The 27,985-nt window shown below is 35.3% G+C and overlaps 1 protein-coding gene across 2 annotated transcripts in view; it reads left to right on the top strand.

Moving 5' to 3' along the window:
- LOC149426504 (PI-PLC X domain-containing protein 3) overlaps positions 1-27,985 on the top strand; it is a 60,933-nt gene that overhangs the window by 5,700 nt on the left and 27,248 nt on the right. The window contains exons 2-5 of one of the 2 annotated variants that reach the window (XM_089631417.1): positions 395-557; positions 6,178-6,307; positions 9,395-9,553; positions 15,524-15,720. In XM_089631417.1, the coding sequence (XP_089487543.1) occupies positions 395-557; positions 6,178-6,307; positions 9,395-9,553; positions 15,524-15,720 (649 nt within the window). Of the gene's footprint in view, positions 1-394; positions 558-6,177; positions 6,308-9,394; positions 9,554-15,523; positions 15,786-27,985 lie in introns of those variants that run through there. The other variant, XM_089631424.1, reaches the window with a different exon arrangement.

Raw genomic sequence — 27,985 nt, 5'->3', positions numbered from 1 at the left:
CTATCTCCCTCTTTAGCCAACGTTTCGGACAGCATTGGAGTGATCATCAGGGCAGATATGTAATCTGCATGAATTTTGTTACTATTTTACCTGTACTAAGTATATAGGCGAATTATTAAATACCCTGGCCTGGACACAAAGGGTAACCAGTTTAGAAGCTGATTAGTTAAATATTGTATCTTGGTCACATCATGAGTATAAATTACCCAACCAATAATCCAGGAGAAGATTGTTGGAAGACACTGTACCTCATGGTTTCCAAGTTCATGTGACTGTATAAAACGTAATAACAAGTGCAGTTCCGCTGGGCTGCTGCCTGTGGATGATAGCCTATCACCAGAAGAACATGAACAGCTTTAGATGATTGATTAGTATATTAATGCATTGTTTACAGGAAGCCACGATTCCATGACATTTGGGTTATCACGTAGAAGCGAGCTGGCCCCCGACTTGCCCGCGGCGGTTCGCTTCTTGTGGCCAGCATTTAGTGGGACCATCGTACGCTGGAGTCGCACTCAGGAAGTTGACACCACTCAGCAGCTTCTTGCGGGAATAAGGTACTTTTACTTGGCAGTAAAAGTTTCACAATATATTCAAATAATTATATTATCAAACTGAGTAAGTTTAAATATTGCTATGAAAACATGTGAAGGACAGTATTTTGCCTCCATACAAGTTTTGTCAGGTCTTAACCACTCAGAACATTAGAACGTCAAAAGACGTAAATATGATAATAGCGGTCAAGACATTAGAACGTCTTTTCACGTAAACGCGCGAGATTTTACAAAAATCGATTTATTTCCATCACTAGATTACGGATTGCCATGATTAAAAAACAGAGTATCGATAATGAATAACGCTACGCGTCTGTTTTCAAGAATATCTATGGAATGTAGAGGTGCATTATCTAAGTCGATTGGATCTGTCATCTTGTTCGTTCATAATTTATTGCGTTTCTAAATAATTTATTAAAAATATTTTAGTTTGGACGGTTAATATTTTGAGGTGACTAATAGTTTTTAATTATATTTCTTCAATATATAAAGTGTTATTTCTTTATGATACTCAGAAAAAGTACATTTTTCACAGCTTTGAAATAATGGTCAGCGATTTTTACATATTTTTGACGTTTTCAGAAAATGTATATTTAGAAACGCAAATATTTACGTATAACAAAACAATACGATAGTGAATTTCATAATCTTTCCAAAACATTTTTTAGAATGAGGCTACGTTTCCCAAAACGTGAGTTATGAAGCTTTTAACAAAACTCGTGAATAACACAAAAATTTTCACGTTTTGACAGTTCGCAAAGGAACACAAAGTAAATAAAAGTCTTTTTCTGAGAGGTTAACAAGTTTTTCTTCATTGCTAATCGTTTGCCCATTGATACGTTTTATTTTATTTTCTTACAAAATCTCTAAATAGTTTGAAACAAAGTCGCTATCTGCATGTGTCTGTTTGTGCGCTTAGTTCTTCTAAACTACGCAATGAATTTTGATAGGGTCACTATCATTTAGAGATTTTCTTCCGGAAGGTTTAAATATATAATACATGCATATTATATTTATAGAAATTATTTAATGCAATGTAATTTATAGTAATCACATTGTAAAAAAAATATTTTCGGGCTCTTAAGTTGCTAACGCTGGCTAAACCTTATGAGACGCATCAAAATAATGTACTACGGAATTGTATATCTTAAAAAAGCCTCACAATCTAAAAACTTTATTCCAAACCATCTATAAGTTCCACAGTACACAGATACTGGGATCAGGTAGTGGTAAATAAATTAATTCTATGAGGGTAATCCCAAAAGTAAAGTCTCATATTTTTTATATATAAGAAGAAACTTTCATTTTTAAATAATTTTTTACATCTTTTGATGCTTGAACTTTTATCTATTTTCCTACCAAATCGCCATTACGGTTGATGCATTTTTGTAAGCTCTGTAGAAATTTTTGTATGTCCATTTCATACCAGCTCACCGCCATGTCATTAACCTTTTGAACGCGTTAATTTGCTCCGTTTTATCTATACCCGTACGCGGTACATATTTTCAAATACCTATGCACGCAATTAAATGTCAAATTATAGCATTCTGGCATGATTTATTGGACTATATAGACAGAACAGATTATTCTCCACAATATGATAACAAATCCTCGTGTGTCAACACTCTTAGATGTTTATAAAAACAAAATCATAACATTTCATACAAAGACGTACCGTATCTTTTGAATGTGGTCCCGCCATTCACTCGGCGTGTGTGTTCTTAGGTGATAGACACAAGTGGGACACCATGAGCACTTATCATTTTTTGTTATGAAAACTTTTTCTAAAACTGGACCACTTAAATTTTATGTCACTTAATATAATAACAATATTGAACTAACGCCATCCGTTGACAAAATTGTAAACTATAGCACTCGAAGGCGCAAAGAGGCTCACTTGATTATCGATGTTTTTTAATGAAATACAATTTTATTTTCGAGAAATTCTTGTAAATGTCAGCATCGAGATAGTTCTACGAATGTTCAAGCGAGCGGGAAATAAATTTATGTCAAAAGACCGCTGGAATATGGGCATTCAAAGTTTCCGTATCAACTGTTGATACAGCCGCGTGTGAGTATAGACTTTTTGCCGTAACAACAGTTGATACGGCCGCGTGCAAAGAGTTAAGGAAGCGTTGAACCTCATCTTTCACCTTCTCTTCGTTGCTGAAGCATGTTTGCGGTCTTCTATGAGCATTCGGGGGACCCATCTTTCACACACTTTCCATATTGCTAATTTTCCGTCATAATCCTATGAATGTTGCTACAGTAAATCTCAGGAACCAAAATGCAGAGATCATCAACTGACTTGTCAAAAAATGATGATCTCCTACTTCTTTCTTCGTCGTCGATTTCAGTACGACCAACTGCAAACTCCCTACACCACTTGCGGACGTTTTTGACATCCATGCATGTCACGCCATACACTTTTGGTGATAAATTTTAATCACTTTAAAACCTTTTTGCAATCAAAAACAGAAGTCTCTTCATCCTCTTCACATTTCCTGCATCTGCACGTGTCTCCTGAGATGGCAGTGTCCCGTTAGTAGTCCTACCAGTTCCCTCAGCGAGTTTCTGTCCATATCGAGTAGTTTCTTGGTTCGTCTAGGGTCTGGTCCTTTTATGAGTACTTTGGATTGTCTTATTCCAGGTGCCCTCTCCCATTCTATGCGGTGCTGGGATTTGACCCACCTATCAATATGTAATTTTGTGTGGCAACCTGCTACTCCTACGGCCGGCTCGGATCCTACAAGTGGTGCTTTCGCCCCTTTCCTTGCTAGTTCGTCAGCCTGCTCGTTGCCCTCAATACCAGCAAAAATAAGTAAAATACATAATTCCATTGAAGGTGAAATTTATCATTACAATGGTTTTTTCCATTACACCATGTTTTTGTTCTGCATAAATAAACAAGCTCTTTTTTATGTGAAACATCACTAGTGTGTATTGGATAACATTGTACAGTGTTGTTTTATTCATTTATTATGTATATATATTTATATAGCAAATAACATAATATTTTACAATAACTAACTAGCTGAATTCGCCTGCATTGCCCGGGCTTTATGCAGAGTTTTTTGAAATTTCATGTAGAAAGTGACCTTCTTGTTATGAAGGTCAAGTGTGCAAAATTTGATCAACCTTGGAACAAAATTGTAGATTTATATACAAATCAAATCCAAGCTGCCAGCCAACTTGCCCACCCGCAGCAAAAAAAAAATTGGCTCTTATGCTTTTACAGCCAAAGAGCCAATTTTTTTTAACCCAAACTTTTTTTAACAAGATTTATCTAGTTAACCGGTCGTGTGCCTTAAGCGCGTTTACGCGCTCTAGGTAGCCGTGCTCACAAGGCCGGCCATACAAAATGAGCGCGTTAACACGCTGTTCTATATAACGATTTTGCTTGTCAAACTTAAGTAATTTGAAAAATCTAAAATATGGAACTCACGGTGACATCTATTAGGATGATGAAGAAATAATTATAATAATAACAATACTTGGATGACTTGTATAGCGCCGTTTTTGTGCAAAAACACCTCAAGATAATATAACATTTCACAGATTATATCGACTTTAGAGTGATCTAAATGAAGCTTCAAGGTATCGGTGTAAAAAATTCGCGGCCTGTCGGTACATCCAAGCAAAATACCTTCCGGCATTTAAAGGGTTAAAAAAAGGTTGGATTCCTTCATTTTGCTTAATGTAAAGCGCGGCATGAATAAGAAGTAATTTCCATGAGCATGTAATTTCGTGTGTCCGCAGATTAATCGGGGTTAGTTTGTTTAAGGTTATCAAATTTGATAACCATCGCTATCCTCTATTAGTCTTCCTAAATGCGAAACTGATAAACTACAACGCCGCAGCAAGGCCAATCACCGGGGTACCCAAGTTTTCGCACATTTCGGAACACTTCCGAAATATTCACTGGCTGAAGTGTCCTGAACGGATCCAGTACAAGCTATGCTGGATAGTGTTTAAAGCTATCATTCCGGAAAATACTGGTCTGAGGCGGTCAACTCTTAGATCAGCGACATCATCTGCAATTTGAAAGTTGAAAGAGCCTAAGCGAAATCCGAACACTATGTTTGGTGATCGTACATTTGGAGTATCTGGCTCTAAGGCTTAGAATAAACTTCCTATGGAATTGAGGTGTATAACCAGTCCAACAGAATTTAGATCCAAACTAAAAACTCACTTTTTCAGATACTCTTTTCCATAAATCCGTCATTCTATCCAAATATTGCTTTTATCCTTTTTCTTATATCGTAATTGTTGATGCATAAATATAAATTCTCTAGCGATTCCGTTCAACTACTTATGATAAAGTCAAAATGCTTTTGACTTGCCCACCAATGGACAATGGACAATGGACAATATCAGTGGGAATAGAATATGTTAATCGGTTTAATTGTTAGCAGATGAATCATTTAAATACGGTAAAGATTGATGATTAATTTAATTTATTCATTTCATTTATCTAAGATGTATATCCTTTTTTGTTGTTTGTTTTTGGGGTGTTATGCCGTGTTGCGCTAACTCCTTCTTTAGCCGACGTTTCGGACAGCGTTGCAGTGTCCATCATCAGGGCAGATCCGGTAGATCCGAAGATGTGTAAAAAAATGTGTTTTTTTTTTTTTTTTTTACACATCTTCGGATCTACCGGATCTGCCCTGATGATGGACACTGCAACGCTGTCCGAAACGTCGGCTAAAGAAGGAGTTAGCGCAACACGGCATAACACCCCAAAAACAAACAACAAAAATGCTTTTGGCCGTGAGAATCTAAAAACTTAAGATGTATATCCATTTAACCAATTGGGCGCATTTTGCACCTGTCTTCTAAAATTAATTATAAAAACACCCTAATATCATAGAACTTCCTTCTTCTCCTGGTGCTAGTAAAATTAAAATGTTAATGTTAGTTGTGTGTTTCTACATACGTAAATATATATGTTATTAAGATAGTAGTTGTAGGCCTTAGTCGTAAGTTACTAGATATAAGTCTTAGATGTAAGTCAGTAGTTCTAGTATTAATTATTTAATAGATATAGCACCCTTGAGGTGATTTTTCACGAAAACAGCGCTTTATAAATTAGCCAAATATTATTATTATTTGTACAGCACCCTTAAGGTGATTTTTCACAAAAACGGCTATATATAAATTAGCCAAATATTATTATTATTGATTTCACGATTTTGAGTTTTTTTTTTTTACATTTGTACGGTTTCTGTTAACCTTCGACATGCGAAGGTGCACAACAAAACTAACTTAGTGTTACCAGCAGCGGCCACTGAGATAACCCAAGCATGTTATCAATATAAGGCTATGTTCATAGATTTAGTAGGAATAGAAAAAATATCAATACAATAAATTCACGTATGCTGGTACATGAAGGATAGTAATTTCAGAGATATTAGTATCCTGTTGGTGAAGGGAAGGTTAAAACCGGTTTTTGGCCTGTTTCACCTTTTGATGAAATTGTGATCAGCTGTCAATGAATTTTGTTTAATTTTTTATATAGCTCATCATATTCTGTACCTTATATATCATTTTAATCAATGAATGTGCTCAATTGGCCATAAACAAATAAATATGGTCACGTAATGTTGTTTGTGTATTATTGCAGATATTTTGATTTGAGATTTGCCACCAAGGCGGACACTAATAAGTTGTACTTCACACACGGCCTCTACGCTGGGGAAGTTACGGAACAGTTTAACATATTCAAGGATTTTCTGGATTCTCATCCTGAAGAGGTAAGCAATTTGCATATTTCAAAATACCCCCTATTCTTCTTGACCATGTTCCTCTCCTAGCGAAGATTAAATAGTGTTATTGAAATAGTGTTGTTATTGATGTCACCTGACTGCCATTGAAGCTGAAGTTTGGTATCTTGGAACAGCGATTCCCAACGGAGGCGGTACTGCCCACCGGGGATGTTAGTGAGATCCAGGGGGGCGGTGGTAGCTCTAGGACAAGTGGTGGGCGGTAAAAGGCTACAAGGGGGCGGTGAAGGTCTGAAAGGGCAGTCGGAGGAAAAAATTCTTTTTCTTAATGAATTAAAATAAGTCGAACAACATTGCAAGAATCTTGCATTTGAACCGTTCAATTAATGATATTATTGATGGATTAATAGTATTTTTGTTATTTTGACAATATTGCTTAGAATGTTTATTTTGATTAACATTCCAGGTTACGAATGACCTGATAATAACTTGGTAATATGAAAGATGCCCTATGAATACCCGAAGATGCTCTATACTCAAATAACTATAAAAAGGTGCAAAAAAAGTTTATGTGAGACCTTTACATGCAAGAGTTTGGGTATTACCCTCTGTTTGTATCCCTCGGATTTTGTCACTGGAATTGTAGGACCAGATCGTCTAGACCAGGCATGGGCAACCTTTATCTGGTCCTACAATAAGGAAGTTTAGTCCATTTTTTTAATTTTTTTTTATCAATGTTCGCATTCAAACTTAAATACTGGTATGTTTTTTTTTTTTTTAAAGTTTGTTTTCATAATTAAATTAATTCTCAAAGTTTAAATTTTATTAAGCCCGCCAAAACGAGCGGAATCCGAGCGTTAAGAGGCGGGGTGTGGGTGTGACGTCATTCGAACTGTGAAAACCACGTCGCTTAAGCATTTTGTATGGAAAAATTTTTAATTCTTCAACAAGGAATTCCAGTAATTTTTTTACCAATGTTAACCGTCTATTAGAATTGATGTTATTAAAAAAAAAAGAAAATTGATTAAGATTTCATAGTTAAATTAATATTTTAAGTTAGAATATTGGCTTTTCCCGCCCTGTACGGTACTTGTACGGTATTGCCTCGCTATTTGTTGACTTGCCCCGCGCGAATTCAGGACCACCGCGCAGAAAAGTAAAGACCAAAAGTAAAATAACGGTTTACAGCCCAGTTCACTGTGAGACTTTTCTGGGCGGCCGGCGGCCTGAAGTGTATCACATGTTATGTGACATGTATAATAATAAAAAGTTATGCAATAAACAACATATTATTATAAAGCACTATACGAATATGTATCTTTAGAAATCCATTTCATATAATAATAACAACAAATACGTACATATATTTGACAAATCCAAATAAACGTTTGGCCTATACACCTCTCTCATCTAAACCGACCATCTCTCATGTAATAGAAAGAGATGCACCATAGGTGATCCGTTGTACGTACAAGTCACGACACATGTGACGTCAGAATTCTTTCGACCAATCGTGGAGCGTATACAGTCTACATATTGCTATTGAATGCTTTTTCAAGAACGTTTAACTAATTCTAAGAATAATAATATAGAAATATATTTATATATTTAGAATCGATATTTTTTGATCTACATGAACATTTTTTTTATAAGTTAAAATATTTTTTACTCAACTTCCTTATTCCAGGATTTTGTCACTGGAATTGTAGGACCAGATCGCCTAGACCAGGCATGGGCAACCTTTATCTGGTCCTACAATTCCAGGATTTTGTCACTGGAATTGTAGGACCAGATCGTCTAGACCAGGCATGGGCAACCTTTATCTGGTCCTACAATTCCAGGATTTTGTCACTGGAATTGTAGGACCGGATCGTCTAGACCAGGCATGGGCAACCTTTATCTGGTCCTACAATTCCAGGATTTTGTCACTGGAATTGTAGGACCAGATCGTCTAGACCAGGCATGGGCAACCTTTATCATTCTGTCTCCGAGTCTAGGGCCGGACCAAATTATTAAACATAATAATATATTAAATTAAATAAAACACGTCGCTACTTCTTATATATTTTTTAAATTTATATAATGAACGACATAATATTAATATTATATACGATTACAAGATTGACCTTGTACTTGAATTACGAGACTGTCAATATTGGCGTTGGTATTGCTAAAGGTTAATCGCATAGAATTTTCAAGATTTTCATCTTTTATCCTCGTTTGAATTTTTGATTCAGTTTGTTTCATCCTCGCAAAAAACTGTTCACAAGTGTATGTGCTGCCAAAAATACAAATGATTTTTCATCAAATGTGCGTAAATTTGTATATTTTTCTTCCACCAAATAAAATTTGTAAAAATTCGTCAAATCAATGTTGTTAAATTCTGATTTGAGCACCAAATCCCCCTGATGCTCAGTAAGTTCCATCTGTAAATTTGCTGGCACATTATTTACATCAGTGATGCTGATGTAAATAATGTGGAGTCTTTGGTTTGGAAGTCGGCAAACCTCTATCAAATTGATATATTAGTGCCTTCAGTTCATCTTCATGAGAATTATATGTGATTTTTGTTTGAGTTGATAGACTAGGAGTGCTAGGAAGGCACTTGGACGACACCTACTGTAGATGTCGTGGTGATCATGAACTATTGGAACGGAGCCACTGTAAGCGCCCGTGTCATCTCCATTACTTAATCTCTCCCTGGAACTATTAATTTCTTTCTCTATTACTTTGCCGAAATTAATCGGGCCCGACAAATAGCTCGGCGGGCCGGCGGTTGCCCATATATGGTCTAGACCAGTGATTCCGAACGGGGGCGTTGGTAAGATCCAGGGGGGTAGTGGTGGCCTCAAGGGCAAATTAAATTTAGAAAGCAACATTTACGGGTTGAAAAAAATATCCCTGGAAAGTGGGCAGTAAGCCAGATAAGGTTGGAAACCTCTGCTTTAGAAGAATACTCATTAAGCAAATAATTGTCCTTTGTTCAGAGCAGAGTTTTCGTGTTCAATTTCTTAGGCATAGTTATGAATGAACCGTGTTGGCTGGCACTAAAAAGTTGACATTTTATCATTAAGCCTTTTGTAACTTGTTTGCTAATTTGAACCCTTTTCACCACAGGTTATCATTCTGGACTGTCAACATTTTTATGAATTTAAAATAGAAGATCATAGAAGACTCTTGACCATTTTAGTGTCGATTTTTGGCATGAAGATGAGCCCATTACAGAAAGATTTGGAGAAAGTCACTCTTCGATCTCTGAACCAACGAGGACAGCAGGTTTGAAGATTTTATTATAATGTACTGTGAGATTTTGACTGTTTTATAAAAAACAATTTATCTCTTAAACATTCAAAGGAAACATGTTTTGCGCCAATGGACCAGCAATATAAACCAATATACTGCTGGTCTATTGGCTTAAAACAAGTTTCAAGTGAAAATATTAAAAGCTTATTACATTATTTTATTTGAGACACAAACAGGACATTTAAAGTACATTCTTGTGGTTAGTATAAAATAAATTTACATACAAAAATAAATGAATGAACATTTAATGTTATATTATGGGCCTAACAGAAAACCTGCCCTGGTCCTTTAGAGGTCTTTCACAGAATTAACACGTTCGCTGTCAGGAGCTTTTGTTACCATTAAAATTACAAATTGTCTGCCCATTCCTTTGAAAAGGCGATCGTCCACCCAATTGGGGATGCCATAGTCTCACTGGCATCAGGCGGTTGGGAGCGGTTGGGACTCCCAGTGTCCATATTCACATTAAAAAAAATCCTTAAAAATGGGGACAGCTCCGATCCTTCCAACTACTGCAGCAAAGCCATCACTTGAATAATACTCTCAAAGTTATTGGAAGGATGGTTGGTAGCAAATTTCTCTCAGTTTTTCTATCATATATTTTTCTAGTATAATTTTATGTTTTTCTTCTATTATTTTGCTTTACCATTTACCTCTGTTTGTATGGTGTCAGGAAAATACATCAACAGATTTAAAATATACGGCTAAGTATTTCATTCAGTCACATGTGGAAAAGGACATGCTCAATGGTGACTTTATTTTAAGTTTGTACTTCTTCTTCTTTATGTGTCGTATCAGGTCCCCCCTACGTTGGCGATCGCTCTAGAAAATGTCTCTTTGTCTTGCGCTGCCCGGAATAGCTCCTCCACACTTCTAATGCCGGTCCACTCTTGTATATTTCGCAGCCAAGACATTTGTCTCTTACCAGGCCCTCTGCGACCCTCTATCTTGCCTTTCAATATTAACTGGAGCGAGTGATACTTCTCCCCCCGAAGTACATGACCGAGATATGAAATTTTCCTGATTTTTATTAATCTAAGCAGTTCTCTCTCTGCTCTAGCCCGCCTGAGAATTTCTGTGTTGGTGATCATGTCAGTCCATGGGACTTTGAGTATTCTCCGGTGAAGCCACATTTCAAAAGCCTCTAACCTGTTCATGGTATTTAGTTTCAAGGTCCATGTTTCACATCCATACAACAAGACCGACCACACATAACATTTTAGCATTCTCTGCCTTAGTTTTAAGCTGATATTATCATTGCAGAAGAGGGATTTCATTTTAATGAACGCAGTTCTTGCTGCTTCAACTCTGCACCTAACCTCTACATCTGGGTCAAGAGTCTCTGTGAGAATACTGCCGAGGTATCTAAATCTTTCGACCTTTTCGACATTGCAACCATTTAACTGCATCACTGATTCCGAGTGATCTAGTCGTCCAAATGTCATCCATTTTGTTTTATTGACGTTGATTGTTAGGCCCAGTTGCTCACCAGCATTATTAACAAGATTTAATAGGTCTTGGAGGTCATCGATACAGTCAGCTAGTAATACAGTATCATCTGCGTATCTTATGTTATTAATGACAACTCCGTTGATCTTAAGACCCTTCTCAGTATTACTTAGGGCTCTTTTAAAGACATAGTTGGAGTAGAGATTAAACAATAGTGGCGACAGGATACAGCCTTGTCGTACTCCACGCTGAATGGCAATTGCATTAGATCTCTCATTCCCATGTCTTATTTCTGCTGTTTGGAACCAATACAGGTTTTTTATGAAATTCTGGTCTTTGGTGTCAACGTTACAATCCGCAAGCATTTTCATTAGGTCAGCCTGTTTTACCCTGTCAAATGCCTTTTCGTAGTCAATAAAACAGGCAAAAACTTCCTTCACGACACTTTTGCAATAGTACATCGATAGACAATAATGCCTCACGCGTTCCAAACGCATTTCTGAAGCCAAACTGAGTGTCATCCAAGTCCTGCTCGCACTTATTGCGTATCCTGGCATGTATTATTTTAAGGAATAATTTAAGGACATGACTCATCAGGCTTATTAATTGATAGTCACTGCACTTCTTAGGGTATTGTTTTTTAGGCAATGTCACGAAGGTGGATTTTAGCCAATCTTGGGGTATATTCCCTGTGTCGTATAAAGAATTAAATAACCTCAACAGGTAGTCAACATTTTCATCATTAAAGAGCTTCAACACCTCAACTGGAATATCGTCTGGTCCGCACGCTTTTCTATTGTCTGAAGTCTTTATCGCATGAAGAATTTCTGATTTTAAAATCGATGGTCCATGCAATTGATCATTGGGAATATTAATGTCAGGTCTAATATCTTTGAATATATCATGAATATACTTTTCCCATGTTTGTAAAATATCTTTTTCATCCAATATTAATTTATTGGAATCGTCAACTAAACATGATGGAGTAATTCTTCTAGAAGTGCCTGTAATTTCCTTTAATTTTTTGTGAAGTTTGAATGCATTGTGACTACGACTGTACGACTCTAGTTCTTCACACTGTGACTTCATCCATTCTTCTTTGGCTTTTTTAATTTCACGTCTAATCGTTAAGTTTGTATGGATTATCAAAATATCAGAACCTTTATGAAGATAGATATTCTAAATTTAAGCAATTAAATTAAATGCCCAGATAAATGCAGAAAACTTCCGCCAACAAAAACCCCGGCCCGCCAGCATCTCTCCTAAGGCCAAACCTCCAAGTTTAAACATGGCTAGCAAATGAACTGTCATCTAATGCTAATGAACGGGGATGGCAAAGTATAGAATATAAGTTAACACATACCAATGACATGTCCCGCAGCTCCAAATGAACTTCTCATGCTGATTTCTTGTAACTGTAAAACTAGAGGAGGAGAGGCAGGCAGGACTAGACTGAGATTATAGCTAATGGATTATCCTGCATTAGCAGGTCTAAAAATACTGATGAACTGTTTGAAGATGACTATGATGCCCAGTGAATAACAATACTCTGTAGCTCCCTAAAAACTATGAAAAGTTATATCATCGGCTTAGAGTGCAAACCTGCTAACGGCCAAATAGGTAACTTTACAGGAGAGACAAAAAACGTTCTTAAAAAAAAGTTAATTCATTTTAAGAAACGGTTGTAATACAGTATTGTGTATTTTTTTATTCTTTATAATATAAATCAAAAGAAGAGTTAGTAAATTCAGTATTTATTTAATAATTAACACATTTGTGATATAACAGGTTTTCGTAGTGCAGTAACATTATTAATACAGGATTTGGCAGTTTTTCACTCTTAATATTAAACATTCATTTTTTTTAAAATTATAAGTAATGTTTCTAAATACAAAGTTTTGTTAATATAGATTAGGAACATCTTTTTTCGGTTTCAATATTATAATATTGATAGATTCTATAACTTTGGAAAATTACCACATAATTTAATTCTAAAACTAAATGCTCTATTATAATAGCTTCTCTTAATAACAAAATTTCTCTCTTATCAAAAAAATATTGAACTCTTAATATTTTACTCTCTAACATAAAGTAACAGTTACACGTTGAAAGTTTGTAACCTGAATATTTCTAAAATAAAATCAAATCACATTACACACCAGTCAGTCTCAATTATTACTAATACGAGTAGTGACTAGTCATGAAGTAAATCATCATAATAATAACGGAAGTCTTCAGGTAAAATGCTTTTAAAATATTGCAAGTCTTCAAACTTCCTTTTTGTAATTTTTATTTTTGTTTGAAAGTGATTTCTAAGGGAATCAAAAGGCAATGGAATTACAGTCGGTGATTTTCTTTGCGGTAGTATTTTCCATACATCAGTGAATCTCAATTTAAAAAATATGTAACCGTTTGGAGTGTACTGAAGAGCTCTAATATCAGTAACTTTAGCGTCACCTTTACCACGTCCAGGACGAATGCTTTTTAAAAAATTTACTTTATCAAAGCTTTTGAAAAAAGTATGGTTTAAGTAAGTTACATCATAAGGTCTAGGGTTTTTCCTTGCCGACCTGCAAATAGATATATACTCCACAGGAACATTGATGTTTTTAATTTTTCTAAGAAAACTTCTTCGGAAAGGTTTTCACTTTGTGATGGCATTATTTATTTTAGTAAAAAGACAAATAACTTTGTTTACATCACTTTATTTGTACACAATCAACATGTTTCGTGAACAATTTTCACTTCTTCAGGATCAAACGTATACGTATACGTTTGATCCTGAAGAAGTGAACATTGTTCACGAAACATGTTGATTGTGTACAAACAAAGTTATTTGTCTTTTTATTAAAATTGATGCTTTTGTCTTTAAGAGGAATGTATGCTGTCCGCTTCTATCTGTGTGTGCCCAACTTCTAGAAACTTTTGTTCTATGATTATGTTGTGGTTTATAGCCGACAATAGCAATGCATTAGACGTTACACAATTCCTGTTTTGATACGTGCAACCATCGCTATAAACAATGATTTTATTTGGTTTTGCTTGTTCATTTTGTCGTAAAACCTTGTTCTTAATTAAACTGACCCATATACTTGCAAACTCTTTCAAGTTTAAACCTCCTTCGGTTTCATTCCATAATTAGCAATAGCCATCTTTGTTCTTCAAATTAAGGCAAGATTGTGTATTTGGAACTTTGTTCTATAGTATAAACTACTCTTTTTTTAATTGCGAGTCATCAGAACTGCCTGCAAGTCAACCGTAAACACACTTTCTTCAGTTTTATCTTTTTCTGCTCGAGCTTCTTCTATTTAAAAAAAATATGTACCTTTGCAATATCTCAATCCTCAAACCTCCGTTTGCACAAGTAACACCGAATTATGTCATTATTTGTAAGAGCACGCGTGCTGTCATCGAAAACTCTATACAGAATGGCGGTTAAGATGGACTTAGCAGCAGACTTTTGACGCCATGGATTTGGCAGTTTTACTTATCACGCGTTTTTGTCAATTTAAAGCCAAAACTGACACTAGCTGTTTTTCCTAGCTTGTGTATTTTTTTTTCTCTTTTAAATGGTATAATAAACGTAAAAACATTCAAAATGGATTTAGCAGGTTTACACTCTAAGCCGACGATATAATGTTTGTATTGTAATTCTTTACATACTATTTTGCAAATATTATTTTGTAATAAAATATCTTTTTATAAAGTGAATCAATTTAAAATTATTCAGTATTTCCTTTTAAAATTATAAATGCGTATTACTTATATACAAATCAGTCACCTGCAGCCATAGCCGGCTCCGCTGCTGCGCCTTGTCGCCTGCACACCGTGGCACCCTGCGATTATGTCAGATTTTGAGTATATTAGTATATAAATATGTTACATTTTTTTTTTTTATAGTGAATACCTCACAAGAGTCCCAACTGCTCCCGTCTGGAGCCAGTGAGACTATGGCATCCCCAATTGGGGGATGTTGTGAGGCTGAAGGTAAGTGGGGAAGGGAAAGAGGAAGGTGGGGAAGTACCTGGCTATTCAGATCTAGTCACTAAACACGGCTAAAGCCATTTGGAGCAACGTTTCAATTCTGAATGGTGGTCTTACACCAGGGCGATACTGGTAGTATCTTCCACTCTGGAACGTGCCGCAAATATACTATATATTATTTTAATTAATTAATTGTGAAATAACACAAATTAATCAAATAAAATTTATTTGCGCACGCCGGGTTCGAACCCGCGACCTTCGGAATGGCAGTCCAATGCGTTACCACTGGACTATGCCGGCCGTCGTTGTTTTAAAGTCTATTAAATTTGTAAATAGTTTGCTGGGAAGCATTTTTGCATGTTCTCTCAAACAAAAATATTCAACTTCAAATCTCAATTTAAATATTATTTTTTTTTAAGTGTTTGTTTCATTTAAAAAATATAATGCCTAACCACAAGGTAATTGCTCCATATGATGAAATATGTATATTGACAAGAGCGATATTTGCAGGTGATCGTAGTGTATCGTAACGAGGCTGTGGCAAGCAGCGGCAAGTGCTGGCGAGGGGGCCAGATGCCCTCCCCTTGGCCCCGCTCCGCCACCACCTTTGAGCTGCTTCACTTCCTGATGAACCTGCCCCGTGCTCCGGCCTCCGCCTTCGTCGTGCAGGCTGTTATCACACACACCCCCTACACCATCGTTCCCAGGTATACGAGACAAACATGCTGACCTTCTGCCTCACGCCGCTTCCAATGTGATATTATTATTATTTTACAAGCACTTATTGTTATGCTTTCATTGTTTTATTGCCAAAAATTCTATGTTTGCCTCGGAATTCCATATAATTGTCGAGCTGCATAGTGCGAGTACTGATCTCTCTGATTGCTCGGCAATTTAACATATGTGACGAGTTTCGCCACCCCGGTGTATATGTATATATGTACTTCCAAAAAAATATTTAAAGGCCTGGTGGGGTGGCCACACAGTTATGTTGGTATTGGTTTTGAAAAACTTTTTATTACGAGTTAGGGCTAGATTCCACATTAACTATTTGTGAATAATATTATAATCCTTTATCCAGTCAAATAATGGCTACCCATATTTAGGTCTCATCGCTCTAGGCCTTGAGCGATGGCTGCCTAAATTTAGGTAGACGATTTTTTCTAATTTATCTTAATATTTTCGCATACAGCTCAATTATAAAACCAAAATTATGGATTAAACGATTAAATATAGATGTATACATTGGCTTTAAACCACAGTAAACAGTTTATATTTTTCCGTATTAATATTCGGAAGTGTGTATTTTGAGCGTTGTCGAATCCAAAACCGAATGCCCGGAAATCTCCAAGGCTCAAGGCATTTATTTTATGAATACCCCCATCTCTTGAATGGTCATTACTAAATATATATATTACAGTAATACAATTTATACCTTTATACAGTTTCAAAGGGAACTATCAAGTGAGCAGTAGGACAAGCAAGTACGGCATTCCCTTTAACATTGAGGGCTTTGTTTATCATTACTGATATCTATAGTATGGGAGAGTATGGTATATCGTACCACTTCGCACTTAACTCTCCATTCTGTATGATTGAAATGGGTTGGAGTGGTGGAGTTAGGTTCAAATAAATACTTATTTTATTGGATACGATATTTATTTAAATCATATTTTACAGGCATTCAAATTAAAAGTTTTATAAAAAATGGTTTTCGGTACGATTTAACGAACCGGTATGGTTAATCGTACCACCGGTATGGTAAATCGTACCTAGTCCATTATTCCAATTTATATCGAAGAAAACATGGACATTTTTAAGGCATGCATGTGTCGCAAATGTCTGGGTAACTGGTGCAAGCTTCATGCACCCATTTATGGCAACGAACCCACTGGATTCAGTCTCCTTTGGGTCCTACCTTAACAAAATAATTGCCAAAGCATAGGTGGCATATGTTTTCTTCATCCTCATCATCAATATCCGTATCCGAATCATTCAACACGACAATACTGTCAGCATCTTCACTATCACTACTACTGCAACTTTTGGCCTTCTTTCGTCGAGCACAATTCTTACCCTTAATCGGTTTTTTATCAGTTTTATTTAATCTTATTTTTCTTTTTTTTCAATTTTTAATTTGGGCATTTTGACAGCAGCAACTTCTAGTCCTTTTTTATACGGACTTGCTGATATTTCAGCAGCCTTTTGTGCCATGCGCGTGTTCTTTTTTCCCTGGTTCTTTGGTATTGGAGAAATTTCATGAATTGATAGTTGAAAAGATGTCAATTCAACTTTCTGAACCGCATCTGGTGATGAAAAGGAAGACTCTGACGAGGTCACTGGTAGTGGTGGTCGCATCAAAGGCTCTGACGAGATCTCTGATGTTGTTCTGGACTTTTCAAAGCTTCAGGCGCAACAAAGTGGTGGTCCTGAAAGACATTCCTATTTGTTGGCCAAATACCTGAACTTTTGAAACCATTCACGGCATTTCCAATTGTAGCTGAAAGTTCGTAGCTCTCATTCACTAATTGTGAAACCTGATATTGTGTTACTGGTTTCCTAGCATTCAACCGCAGCCATTTTTCCTTGGCTTGGGTGTAATATGTACTTAAGGGTTTAAAAAATGAAACATCCATAGGTTGAAGTCGACGGGTGGTATGTCCAGGTAAATGCAAGAGTACTATTCCATTTTCTCTAACCAGTAAAAGTGCCTCTAGATTTTTGGTATGGGAGGTATGGCCATTGAGCAGTAGCAAAACTTTTTGACCAATTGTTGGCTTTACAACTGAAATGAAATGCTTCATCCACACGACGAATAAATCGGCACTAATGTAGCCTGTTTCAGACACAGTAACAACACTTCCAGCAGGCGAGCCTTGTTCCAGTTGTAGATTCATTCGCATTCTTTCAAATATGGTCATGGGCGGCACATAATTGCCAGCAGCACTAACAGCACAGACCACCGTAGTATTAACACCTCGTTCTCCGTTTGTAATAGCCCCAATTTGTTTATTGCCCCTCTGTCCAACCACTTTTTGGGGCTTCTTCTGCACCGTGGAAAATCCCGATTCATCCATGTTGTAGATGGTGGTTGCTGAGATTTTATTTTCATCGATGATTTTTTCCAATAAATCAAAAATGGTTAATCTTTTCTCGGTTAAATCCCCTGGCTCTGTTTAAAGAAGTAGATTCTGGCTGTTGGATGCTCAATTCTTGGTGACGTTTCAGAAAACTATAAAACCACGATTTACCTGCCATTTGATTAGTTTTGCTGAAAGTATATAGAATACCATTCTTCTCAGCAACTTGGTAAGCTAATCGAAGAACATCACTTATGGTTTAACCCTAACATATGTGCCTCTAGTTTCAGCAAATGATCTACAAGTATATTTTCTAGCTGGTTTTGAAAAATCGTTGGTCTTCCCCTTTGTAAATTCAAATTATCTGCATAAACATTCCTGTTTTGAATGTGTCTTCTTAGTGTAGGTTTAGACACTTTAAATACTCATGCAGCCTCCTTTGGTCCCATTTCATTATTTTTTATCTGAATTTATTTATTTTTTGGCTGAAATCGCTGATTCCAAATCTGCATTCACTGGTAGTACTTTCTTTTCTGTGTCATCTGAAATTAAAACAAAAACTAGAAAATAATTTACTTAACGGTACGATTTACCAAACCACTTGCGGTACGATTTAACAAACTCTGAGTTTTTATTAAAAAATGACAACAAAACATGTAAACGACAGGTGACAAATATGATTTTGCAATAGTAAATTGCAGAATACAAACATGCTAAGTGAATGTAAAGATTTACTGCATTTTATTCAGACAACTTTTTAAAGATTTAAAATTAATATTCTTTTTTCTCATGGAATATTGTTGAGCGGCCAAACACATAACGGCACGTTACATTCACTACACATGTACTTGGTCACGTTTTCTTATTTTTGGTCTAAGTTCAGTGTTTGAGCAAACGTAACGGTTTTTATAGGGTTTTTTCTTTTGCGGATATAGGTCTCGGCATATGTTTAACTAGCATTTTGGCAGATAGCCGTAATGGCGCCTCTTTTGACGTACGTGGACCAATTTCAGGGCGCAATGTAATATGATATTTTTCTTATGATTGTCTTATCACATATAATTGGTAATCAGGAAAAGTAATGTTTTTGGAACTGCTGGTTTTGTTCATTATGTACGAATTCAGTAAATATAAATTGATTAAATGAAAGAAAACTTTTTTTGTACCACTTAATTGATTTTCTTAGGGAATTTACTTAGGACGGGTTGTTTCAGAGAATTTGAACAATTCATCAAATTTCAACGTTCATTTTCGGGTTCTGTGAAAGTCCTTTTCAAGTTCAATTGTATCAACATGTATTGATAAATGTATTAGCCGCGTTTTTAAAATCATAAAAATCCTCCAGTTTTATGGGCAATACATTGAACGGATTTATGTGTTTTGATTCTTTAATCATATTTTCCAAATCTTTTGGAATCATGGCGTGCGTTACTTTCTTCCGTTTCTCAATAAGGGCAAAATCTCTATCACAGCTAAGTATGAGTGAACAGATATCAGGAACTTATGATTTATTTTAAAAAATACTCCTTTACTTACAAGAAGCATACACAAAAACACCATCATACGATTTTTGTTCTGCCCACAACAATTATCCGACCATAATGTGAGAATTTTTTTTTCTGTAATATTTGATGTGAGCACTTTGAATAGGCATGATGCTATTTCATTGCCACCTCTTCCCGATATTCCCTCGTGCCATAGGCACCTGTGGGCATTATTTGTGTCTCCAATATGAATGCCAAGGTTAAAATTCGACAATTGTCTGGAATAATACATCTGTGAATGCGTTAGTGTTGGTGTTAATAACACTTGCTGGAGATCTATTGCAATTGTACAAGTATCACTGGTTGGCATTTGAGACTGTGAAATATCTAAGCTCATGTCTGAAAGAGCTCTCTGGGCTTTTCTTTGATGTAGCTCGAGAATCGTTTTATCGTTTCCTTGGTTCCCATTGGCTTTTATTCGGGCGAAATAAAAATCACACGTAGCACATGTATCAGTCCGTTTGCTACCAAATTTAAGGTTCTTAAATTCCCTTTTAAACTGATTGGAATAAAATCTGTATGTGATTGACGATTGTGGATGTACGATTTTAAATGCTTTGTATAGTCTGTTAATATTAAGATCGGGACTTAAATATTCCTTCTGCAATCTTGACCGCCCGCAATGACTTAAATCCCTGGGAAAAGAATTCACATGGTTTATGACTAATTGGTGATCCTGTAACGTATATTTTCGCAATACAGTGAAACTCTCTTAAGAAGTTTTCCAAGGGACCGGGGAAAAAAAACTTCTTAAGTGGGAAAACTTCTTAAGTGGGATTCAATTTTAGCCATTTAATAACTCGAGTCCGGGGCATACGTCATTCCTATGTCTACCTACGTTAAATTGTCGTGAAAACAAGCTCATATGATCCAAGCGGTCAAAAAAAAAAAAAATATATATACATCTTCTAGTTATCATGGTAATTAGTATTACATATGTATTTAGAAAAAGGTGGGAAAGTGAAATAAATGAAAAATGGTAAAACATAGTTGATTATAAAAAGTTTATTTACATACCTACATATAATTTTTTTTTTTTTTTCGAAGTATTTATCTATAGTAGATTGCTTAACTCTATTATTGAATTCTTTTGTTGTAAAATTTTGACTAAACATTACAAATCAAAACAAAACCATCCCATGGACAAAGTAAACACAATTTTAAAACTGTTAAAGTACATCCCTCGAAAAAGCCACTCGAATTCGGATAGTAAATGTTGCAGCATTCCAAAAGGTTCATACTGTTGATCTTATTTTAAATTGGTGTAAAGGCAATGGATTATACATATTTACTTGTTAGTGATTACTCACTCTTAACTTGACAGTTGAAGACAGAGCTGTGGATATACGCCGTCTCTTTTTTACGCTTTCGTTTACTATATGAACTGAGGGAGAAAGAAAGACTTGTTGTGGTTAATTTTACCAAGCGGTTTGATAAAAGGACACCGCAAGTAATTTTGTTAACCGCAAACTAATGATGGCGGGTTCTTTGCCTCAGAACCGTTTGCGTACTGCAACCCTGCCATGGCACTGCACAGAAAAATCTCACAAAGTCTACGCGGCAAACTGCTTATTAGTTGGCGGACTTTAACTTTTTTGCACGCTTGCTTCTTGCTCCAATGGCATTTGAGATTCGAGAGACTATTGTTATGATGTATTTTCGCCAGGCACAGTCGACTATCGTATATTTTTAAAGATATTTTAATCCTTTTCTAGAAATTCCTTATGAAAATAATATGCGCAGCTCAATATTATGTACCTGTAGGTTCATTTATGGTCCTACCTAACTAGCAGACATCGAATAGCTACGATTTCGCACATAAATAAATGGCTTGATGCTTGAATCAGAAAGTTATATCATACAAGCTGTTTGACGCTGGAATTATGTATAATCTGTGAACGCATCCAAAAACTAGAAAAATCATTTGCGAAGTTTCGTTTCAATCTACATTTTAAATTTATGCATATGTATTTCCTAACCTTCAAACTTAATTTACGACAAATGTCAGATGAAACATGATGCACGGCAATTTTTGATGTTTGAATGAAAAAAACGTAATTATAATGCATATTTTACCATCTCCCCCGCCATATAATCATGTTGTTATGTATTTAAAGGTGAAATATTCCGTATTAACCGTGATCCGATAGATTATCAAAAGTTTTTCGTGTTTTACAAATTCGATGGAATAAAAATTTTATACAATAATATTACGAAACATCTCTATGTTCATTATCAAAGGGAAGATTATTGAAGGAGGCGTCAAATGTATGCAAATGTAGATCTAGCCCACGTTGTCATTATGGTTGAGTTTAATATAATCTTTCATGTTATTTCGGCCTTAAAGACGCTTGCATATTTGTTACATAATTCCGCATTGTTTATTCGTTCCATTGCTATTTTACCTAGTTAGGGGATTAGGAGACGGGGTATTTGGTTTATTTATTGGATGTTTATTGGTTACGGCAGGTTACGGCTTACGGCCCGGCGGCCGACAAAGGGTTTTATGGTCTCAGGTACTAGGTATGGGTTTCAGTCAACGTCTTTCAATTTATGACTTGGAAAAAGGTTCATTTTAGATATTTTGCGACACAATATTTCGTTTGTGTTGATTTTACCGCCGGATTTCTAAAACCTCTTAAGCGGGAAGCAGTTTTAGCTCTAAAACTTCTTATGTGGGAAAAAATCGTGTTTTTTGTATGGAATTTTCAAGGGACCAAAAATCAAAACTTCTTAAGCGTGAAAACTTCTTAAGTGGGAACTTCTTAAGCGAGTTTTACTGTACATGTTTATTTCCTCGGTTCTCATAGCTAGTAAAACCGTTTTTCTTTTTTTCAGTCAATACTTGCAGCTTTTTCGGAGTCAATGCAAATATTTCTGCAAAAGTAGCACGACAAACACTGGCGATATTTACTTTTCCATCAGGAACTGTATAGTAAACGGTACACTGCCTTTGACTTTTCGTTGGGTCATCCTATTGTCCATGTCTTCGGCGTTTTATTTCCGCGATGTGCATAAGACCCATTAAATAAGTCCCCTGGCAGGTTTCCTTTTTTAATGAATATAATCCAGTGAACAAAGCAGTTTTATGTTCAAAAGGTAAATTTTTACACGAGTATTTGCATTTGCACTTCACTTTGCATTTTCCATGAAATAAGTAGGTATAATAAATTAAAAGTTACGAGTACATAAGAAAAACAGTGGAATTAAAAGAATTATCTGTTTACAAAATGATTGGATTCAAAAGAATTATCTGTTTACAAAATGATTGGATTCAAAATTAATATTTACAATATGAATGAATAATATTATTACGACAGGCATGCACATCACTAGCGCGTCAGTACCAAAACTAACAAAATGTACAGAAAAATAATATTATACACATACCTCAGAATTTGGTGGTTTTTTTGGCAGGAATGACTTTATTATTTAGTGTGGAATACTCTTGGCCACTGGTTTTTAGTTTTTTTTTCGCATTTTGCACACTTCCTTTACCTTTTTGACGGCGTTTTACAAGCAAGCTCGCGACTGTCAACACACCATCGCCGGCCATTTTATATGGAATGTCAATGAACACTGTTGTGGCACATAAACCATTTTAAAAGATAACATACCAACGGAGTTACAGCGATGCCAGACTTAATCAATTTATTGTATTTTTTTGAACTGCCTGGGGCACTTGGATCCTATTTAGGGTTATTGGCATCGTTACATAGAATACATTTCTGTAAAAACATCGTTTTCTTTTTTTTGGGCACTTAGCGCCTTAATTAATACACGTATTCATTTGAATTTCTCTTTTGTCGTGCCATTTTAATGCCATCAGTGAGTCGGAATGCTGAGAAGTAATCACCTCTTTCTTCAATTTATTGAATTTTGGCATGTTTTTACAGTTTTTTCACAACATTCTACATGCATTAGTTTGGTGGTCATGTAAAATGTTTAATAATGTTGAACTAGTGTACCAATTATCTACATATAATTTATGGCCCTTACCGAGGTAGTCATTTAACATAGTGGTTACAACGGCTCCTGAATTGTTCATCAGTGAAATCCGTCCCATCACCACAATAAATAATTATATCTAAAATATAACCTGTCTGCGCATCGCACAAAACAAACATTTTTATTCCAAATCGATGGCGTTTGGATGGAATATACCGTTTAAACTTAAGACGTTCATGAACTCTATAATGCTCTCGTCAATGCATAGATTTTCATTTTTATCACCAGCAATTTGAGTATCAGAGTCTGACATTTGGTTCCATGATAACTCATCAAAATGACAAAAAGTACACGCCGTGTTAGCGGCTAAATATAGTGAGAGATATAAAAAAATTCAGGTGACCGGATAACTCATCAAAGTGACAATTCAATACACCTATAAAAAGTGTTATAAAGTTATAAAAAGTGATGAAACAAAAACTAGGTTAAATGGGTTACATATATAACTATTTAACCTACTTTTTGTTTCATTACTTTTAATGACTTCATAACACTTTTTATAGGTGTATTGAATTGTCACTTTGATGAGTTATCCGGTCACCTGAATTTTTATATTCGATCACTATATTTAGCCGCTAACACGGCGTGTACTTTTTGTTGTCTACGAAATTAATTGTGATTTTTTATTGTTTGGAAGTTGTAATTTTGAAGGTATCCTCTGGTGATACGGTAACGGTAAAACACTTCATCTTTTAACATCTAATCTAACGTCTTGAAGACTCGGAATGTTCCACTAGAAAGCCCCCGTGTTATACTACATTATTACACCATGTAACATTTACACTCATCCACCATATATTTTATTGCACATTTGTGGGAATTAAATAAAAAGATGATGTCAATTTAGCATTTATTTGCAAGAGTGTACATACACATTTGTAAAAAAAATGAATAAATAATACACTAAAAACCCAAGACTCTATATTAAGGAATGAATAAATCTCAGGGCGTGTACAAGGTTCCTTTAGAATTGCTTGTAAGTTGGTCTAATCGCAAAGCATTCATTTCTTTACATGTGACATTATAAAACTAGAAGTACTAACCTTGAAATACAATTGTCGGGCGCCATGTGAGTTAAATGATTGACATCAAAAATTATAATAAAACTAGAATTACGATAACCAGTATCAAATAAACTATATGACTCCTTTCCGTGTCGTCCAGAGATTCACCCATCAGTCGTTTCCAGGAAGACCGTCTCCGTGGACTCTCCGCTGAGCACTGAACACACTAGTTGCCGGCCGATGACGCTGTTCCGTTATGTTCCAAACGAGCGGCTACATACTCGCTAAAGCCAGGCGCTCGTTTAAGTCAACATCAATTAACGGTTACTAATCGACTCAAACTTCAGATTCTTAGAGTTGCAATTATAACTGTTACTACCACATATATCTGAGGTCTGTGGGGAGAGTATCTGTCGGAGAGAAATCCGGGGTTATCTATTACAACACAACTTTTATTTTAGCCTGCCTGTTTCAATACTTCTGGTACCTTCATATTGGTGGGTATAACTGTACCTGGGAAGCATACGGATGCAACTCCTAAAACGTAAATGTTCAGGAGAGCCAAAAAACTTTTTTTCTATAACTTTGGTCTCATAACTTTTGCAGATATTCATGCTGATGGACATATATTTTATAAATTATTAAATCAATTAATTTGTTTTAAAAATGAGAAAATAAAACGAAATATTTTACATGTAAAGCCTAAAAAAAATTAAAAAAAAAAATCTCTAGACTTGAGTCCTTCTGCTTCAAAATGAAATAGAATATTTTATATTTGGCAGGTGCTGTATTGTCAAAGGATCAATGATCGGAAATTTAATTTACGGGGTATTTCACCATCTTGTTCATAAGCTGTCTGAAGCACTAGGCATAGGATAAAGTATTTTTTCGATTTCACCATCGCTCATAAACGCTTATGTATAAGATAAAGTCCCTCTTTACTAAACGGTACTTGAAGCAGCTAATAGTGGTTATGTATCAGATAAGTTAGCTGAGTTTTCTACCTATTGCCTTTCAGTACGTTTTGACTTGACACTTTTGACAGCTGTGAAGTTTTTGCCAGAATTGAAGATGCAGAAGCATATGACGGGTCGCGGGCGTCAATAAGGCGAAGACCAAGAGTGAACAATAAGCTTGTGAAAAGTTTTTGAAAGTGTTGAGTGATGTAGATTTCAATTCGCGCTTTCGACTGATGAAAATGCTGTTATGTAACCTACAACCTAATCAACGTTAAAATCTCTCCAAGAACCACCACCCGGTATGTTATTTTAATATAAATGAAATAGTTTTACTTATATCATATTTTGATAACAATGTTATTCTGTGTGCACACATAATATATTATTATACCAACATTACCCTGCTACAAGCATTGTATATTTGTTAAAAGGGAATGGAAATAAAAAAAAACATTAATTTATTATTGCAATTTTCAATTGTGATTTTCAGTTTCAATCGCCTCTTATCATCTTCCTCCTATTTCTTTAATTGATCTTCAAGTATCAGGACCATCTGGAGTCTGGGGATTTCAATGTGTTCTTTAATGAGACTTATGTTTGCTTATTTATTTAATGATAAACTAATGTTTATAAGACAAGGTTTTTTATGCGTAGCACAAAGGATAATAAATTATTATAAGCAATTATTAGTCGCCTGAAATATCCATACAAATTGAAAATATCTCCTATATCTATATTGAGTTAAAAGAAATGCCGCCGACGGGAATTGAACCCCACCTTCTGATATCTGGTTAGGTGCTCTGGACCACTGTGCTACGTCGGCTTATTTCCCACATGCCAAATAATTCAATATGTACTTCAATCAACAATTACTGCTTATTATATTTTTTTCACCTGTAAACAACCAACTTTATTTTTGTAGGAAAGGCTTTGTTAGTGCTAAATTTCCCACTAGATGGCGTCGATTTGGCATTTATTTTTATTCTGGAGATATTTTCAATTTGTATGGATATTTCAGGCGACTAATTATTGCTTATAATAATTATCTTTATTTGCTTTTAAAATTTTAATATTTTTAAGTTCATAAGTCAATTTGTACTACTAAAATCTGAAAGAGTCTTTCATCCGCTTTCAAGAACAGTATTTAATTTGAAATTTAAAAAAAATAGCAAATTAATAGCAAATCTGTATTCTGACAGTTCGAGATGAAAATTGCAAGGCTTTATTTAGTGATTAACAAAAAGAACAATAATTCACAAGAACCAGTGAGAAAACATTGTGTGACTTTGAACATTCTTATTTGTAATATATTGATGCTGAAGAATCAATGTTATCTCCTAAGGACAGCTTTTTTTATTTTGAAGCGTTTGTTTACACTGTCACTCGTCTTTCGTAAAATTAATGCTTCAATCTCGTTTATTCGACTCAAATCTCTAGTAAAATCGCATAATAATTAACAAAAGCAAAAACTAATGTACTGACCAAGAATTAATTGGAAAGAAATGTCGTCTGTATAAATAAACCACTCACATAGTCTGTTTACCATTTTGAAGTTAGTGATTCCATAGAAATTTTTTTTTTTATGCCATTGTAGTATTCTGTACGCTGAAAATGTATTCATTATTTGACTGCACGCCAGCCTGATGGCCAAACTTGAGTATTTGCTCAATTGATATAATCAAAATTGATTTTAGCAAAATTGGGTCAGCTCTTCCAATTTACCTCGATGAGTTATTCGGACAAATTTTTGAGCACGATTTCTATGTTCTGTGGAAATTTGATTGAATAGATCAGTATTTACGTCAATTGTTTCTTGACACTGAAAATCTTTTATAGTTATTCATTCAATTTCCCCTGCTCTTCTTCTATTGAATAACATCACAGAAATCAATGTTACCTCACATAGTGATTTCAATGTTTTGTGGAAATTTGATTGAAGAGATCAGTATTTACATCAATTGGTTGAATAACATCACAGAAATCAATGTTGCTTCGCATAGATTTCCATTCGATGAAGTCAATACCTTTATCCAAAGTATCAGTAATAATGATTTTTTACTATTTCAGACTGTTGCTTCACATAGATTTCCTTTCGATGAAGTCAATACCTTTATCCAAAGTATTAGTGATAATGATTTTTTACTATTTCAGACTGTTTTGGGAAATTAATATCATTATCTGATTTATCTTCGTCGGTCGTAGCTTCACCTATTGCAGCTTCCAATAATCTAGATACATTAATAACATCCTCGACTGTCACAACAATTATAAATATTTCTCTATCTATTTGTTTGCTGTGTTCCATGAAGTTTGCAAGATTTGACAATTCATTCTCTTCGATATCGAGCATTGCAATGTGTGTAGCTATATATACTTA

Source organism: Hesperophylax consimilis, chromosome 1 (genome assembly GCF_061612785.1).
Source record: "Hesperophylax consimilis isolate HC1 chromosome 1, BYU_Hcon_1.0, whole genome shotgun sequence".
Classification (NCBI taxonomy): domain Eukaryota; kingdom Metazoa; phylum Arthropoda; class Insecta; order Trichoptera; family Limnephilidae; genus Hesperophylax; species Hesperophylax consimilis.
Note: the sequence above shows the minus strand (reverse complement) of the source record. Positions and strands in the feature narration are given on the sequence as shown.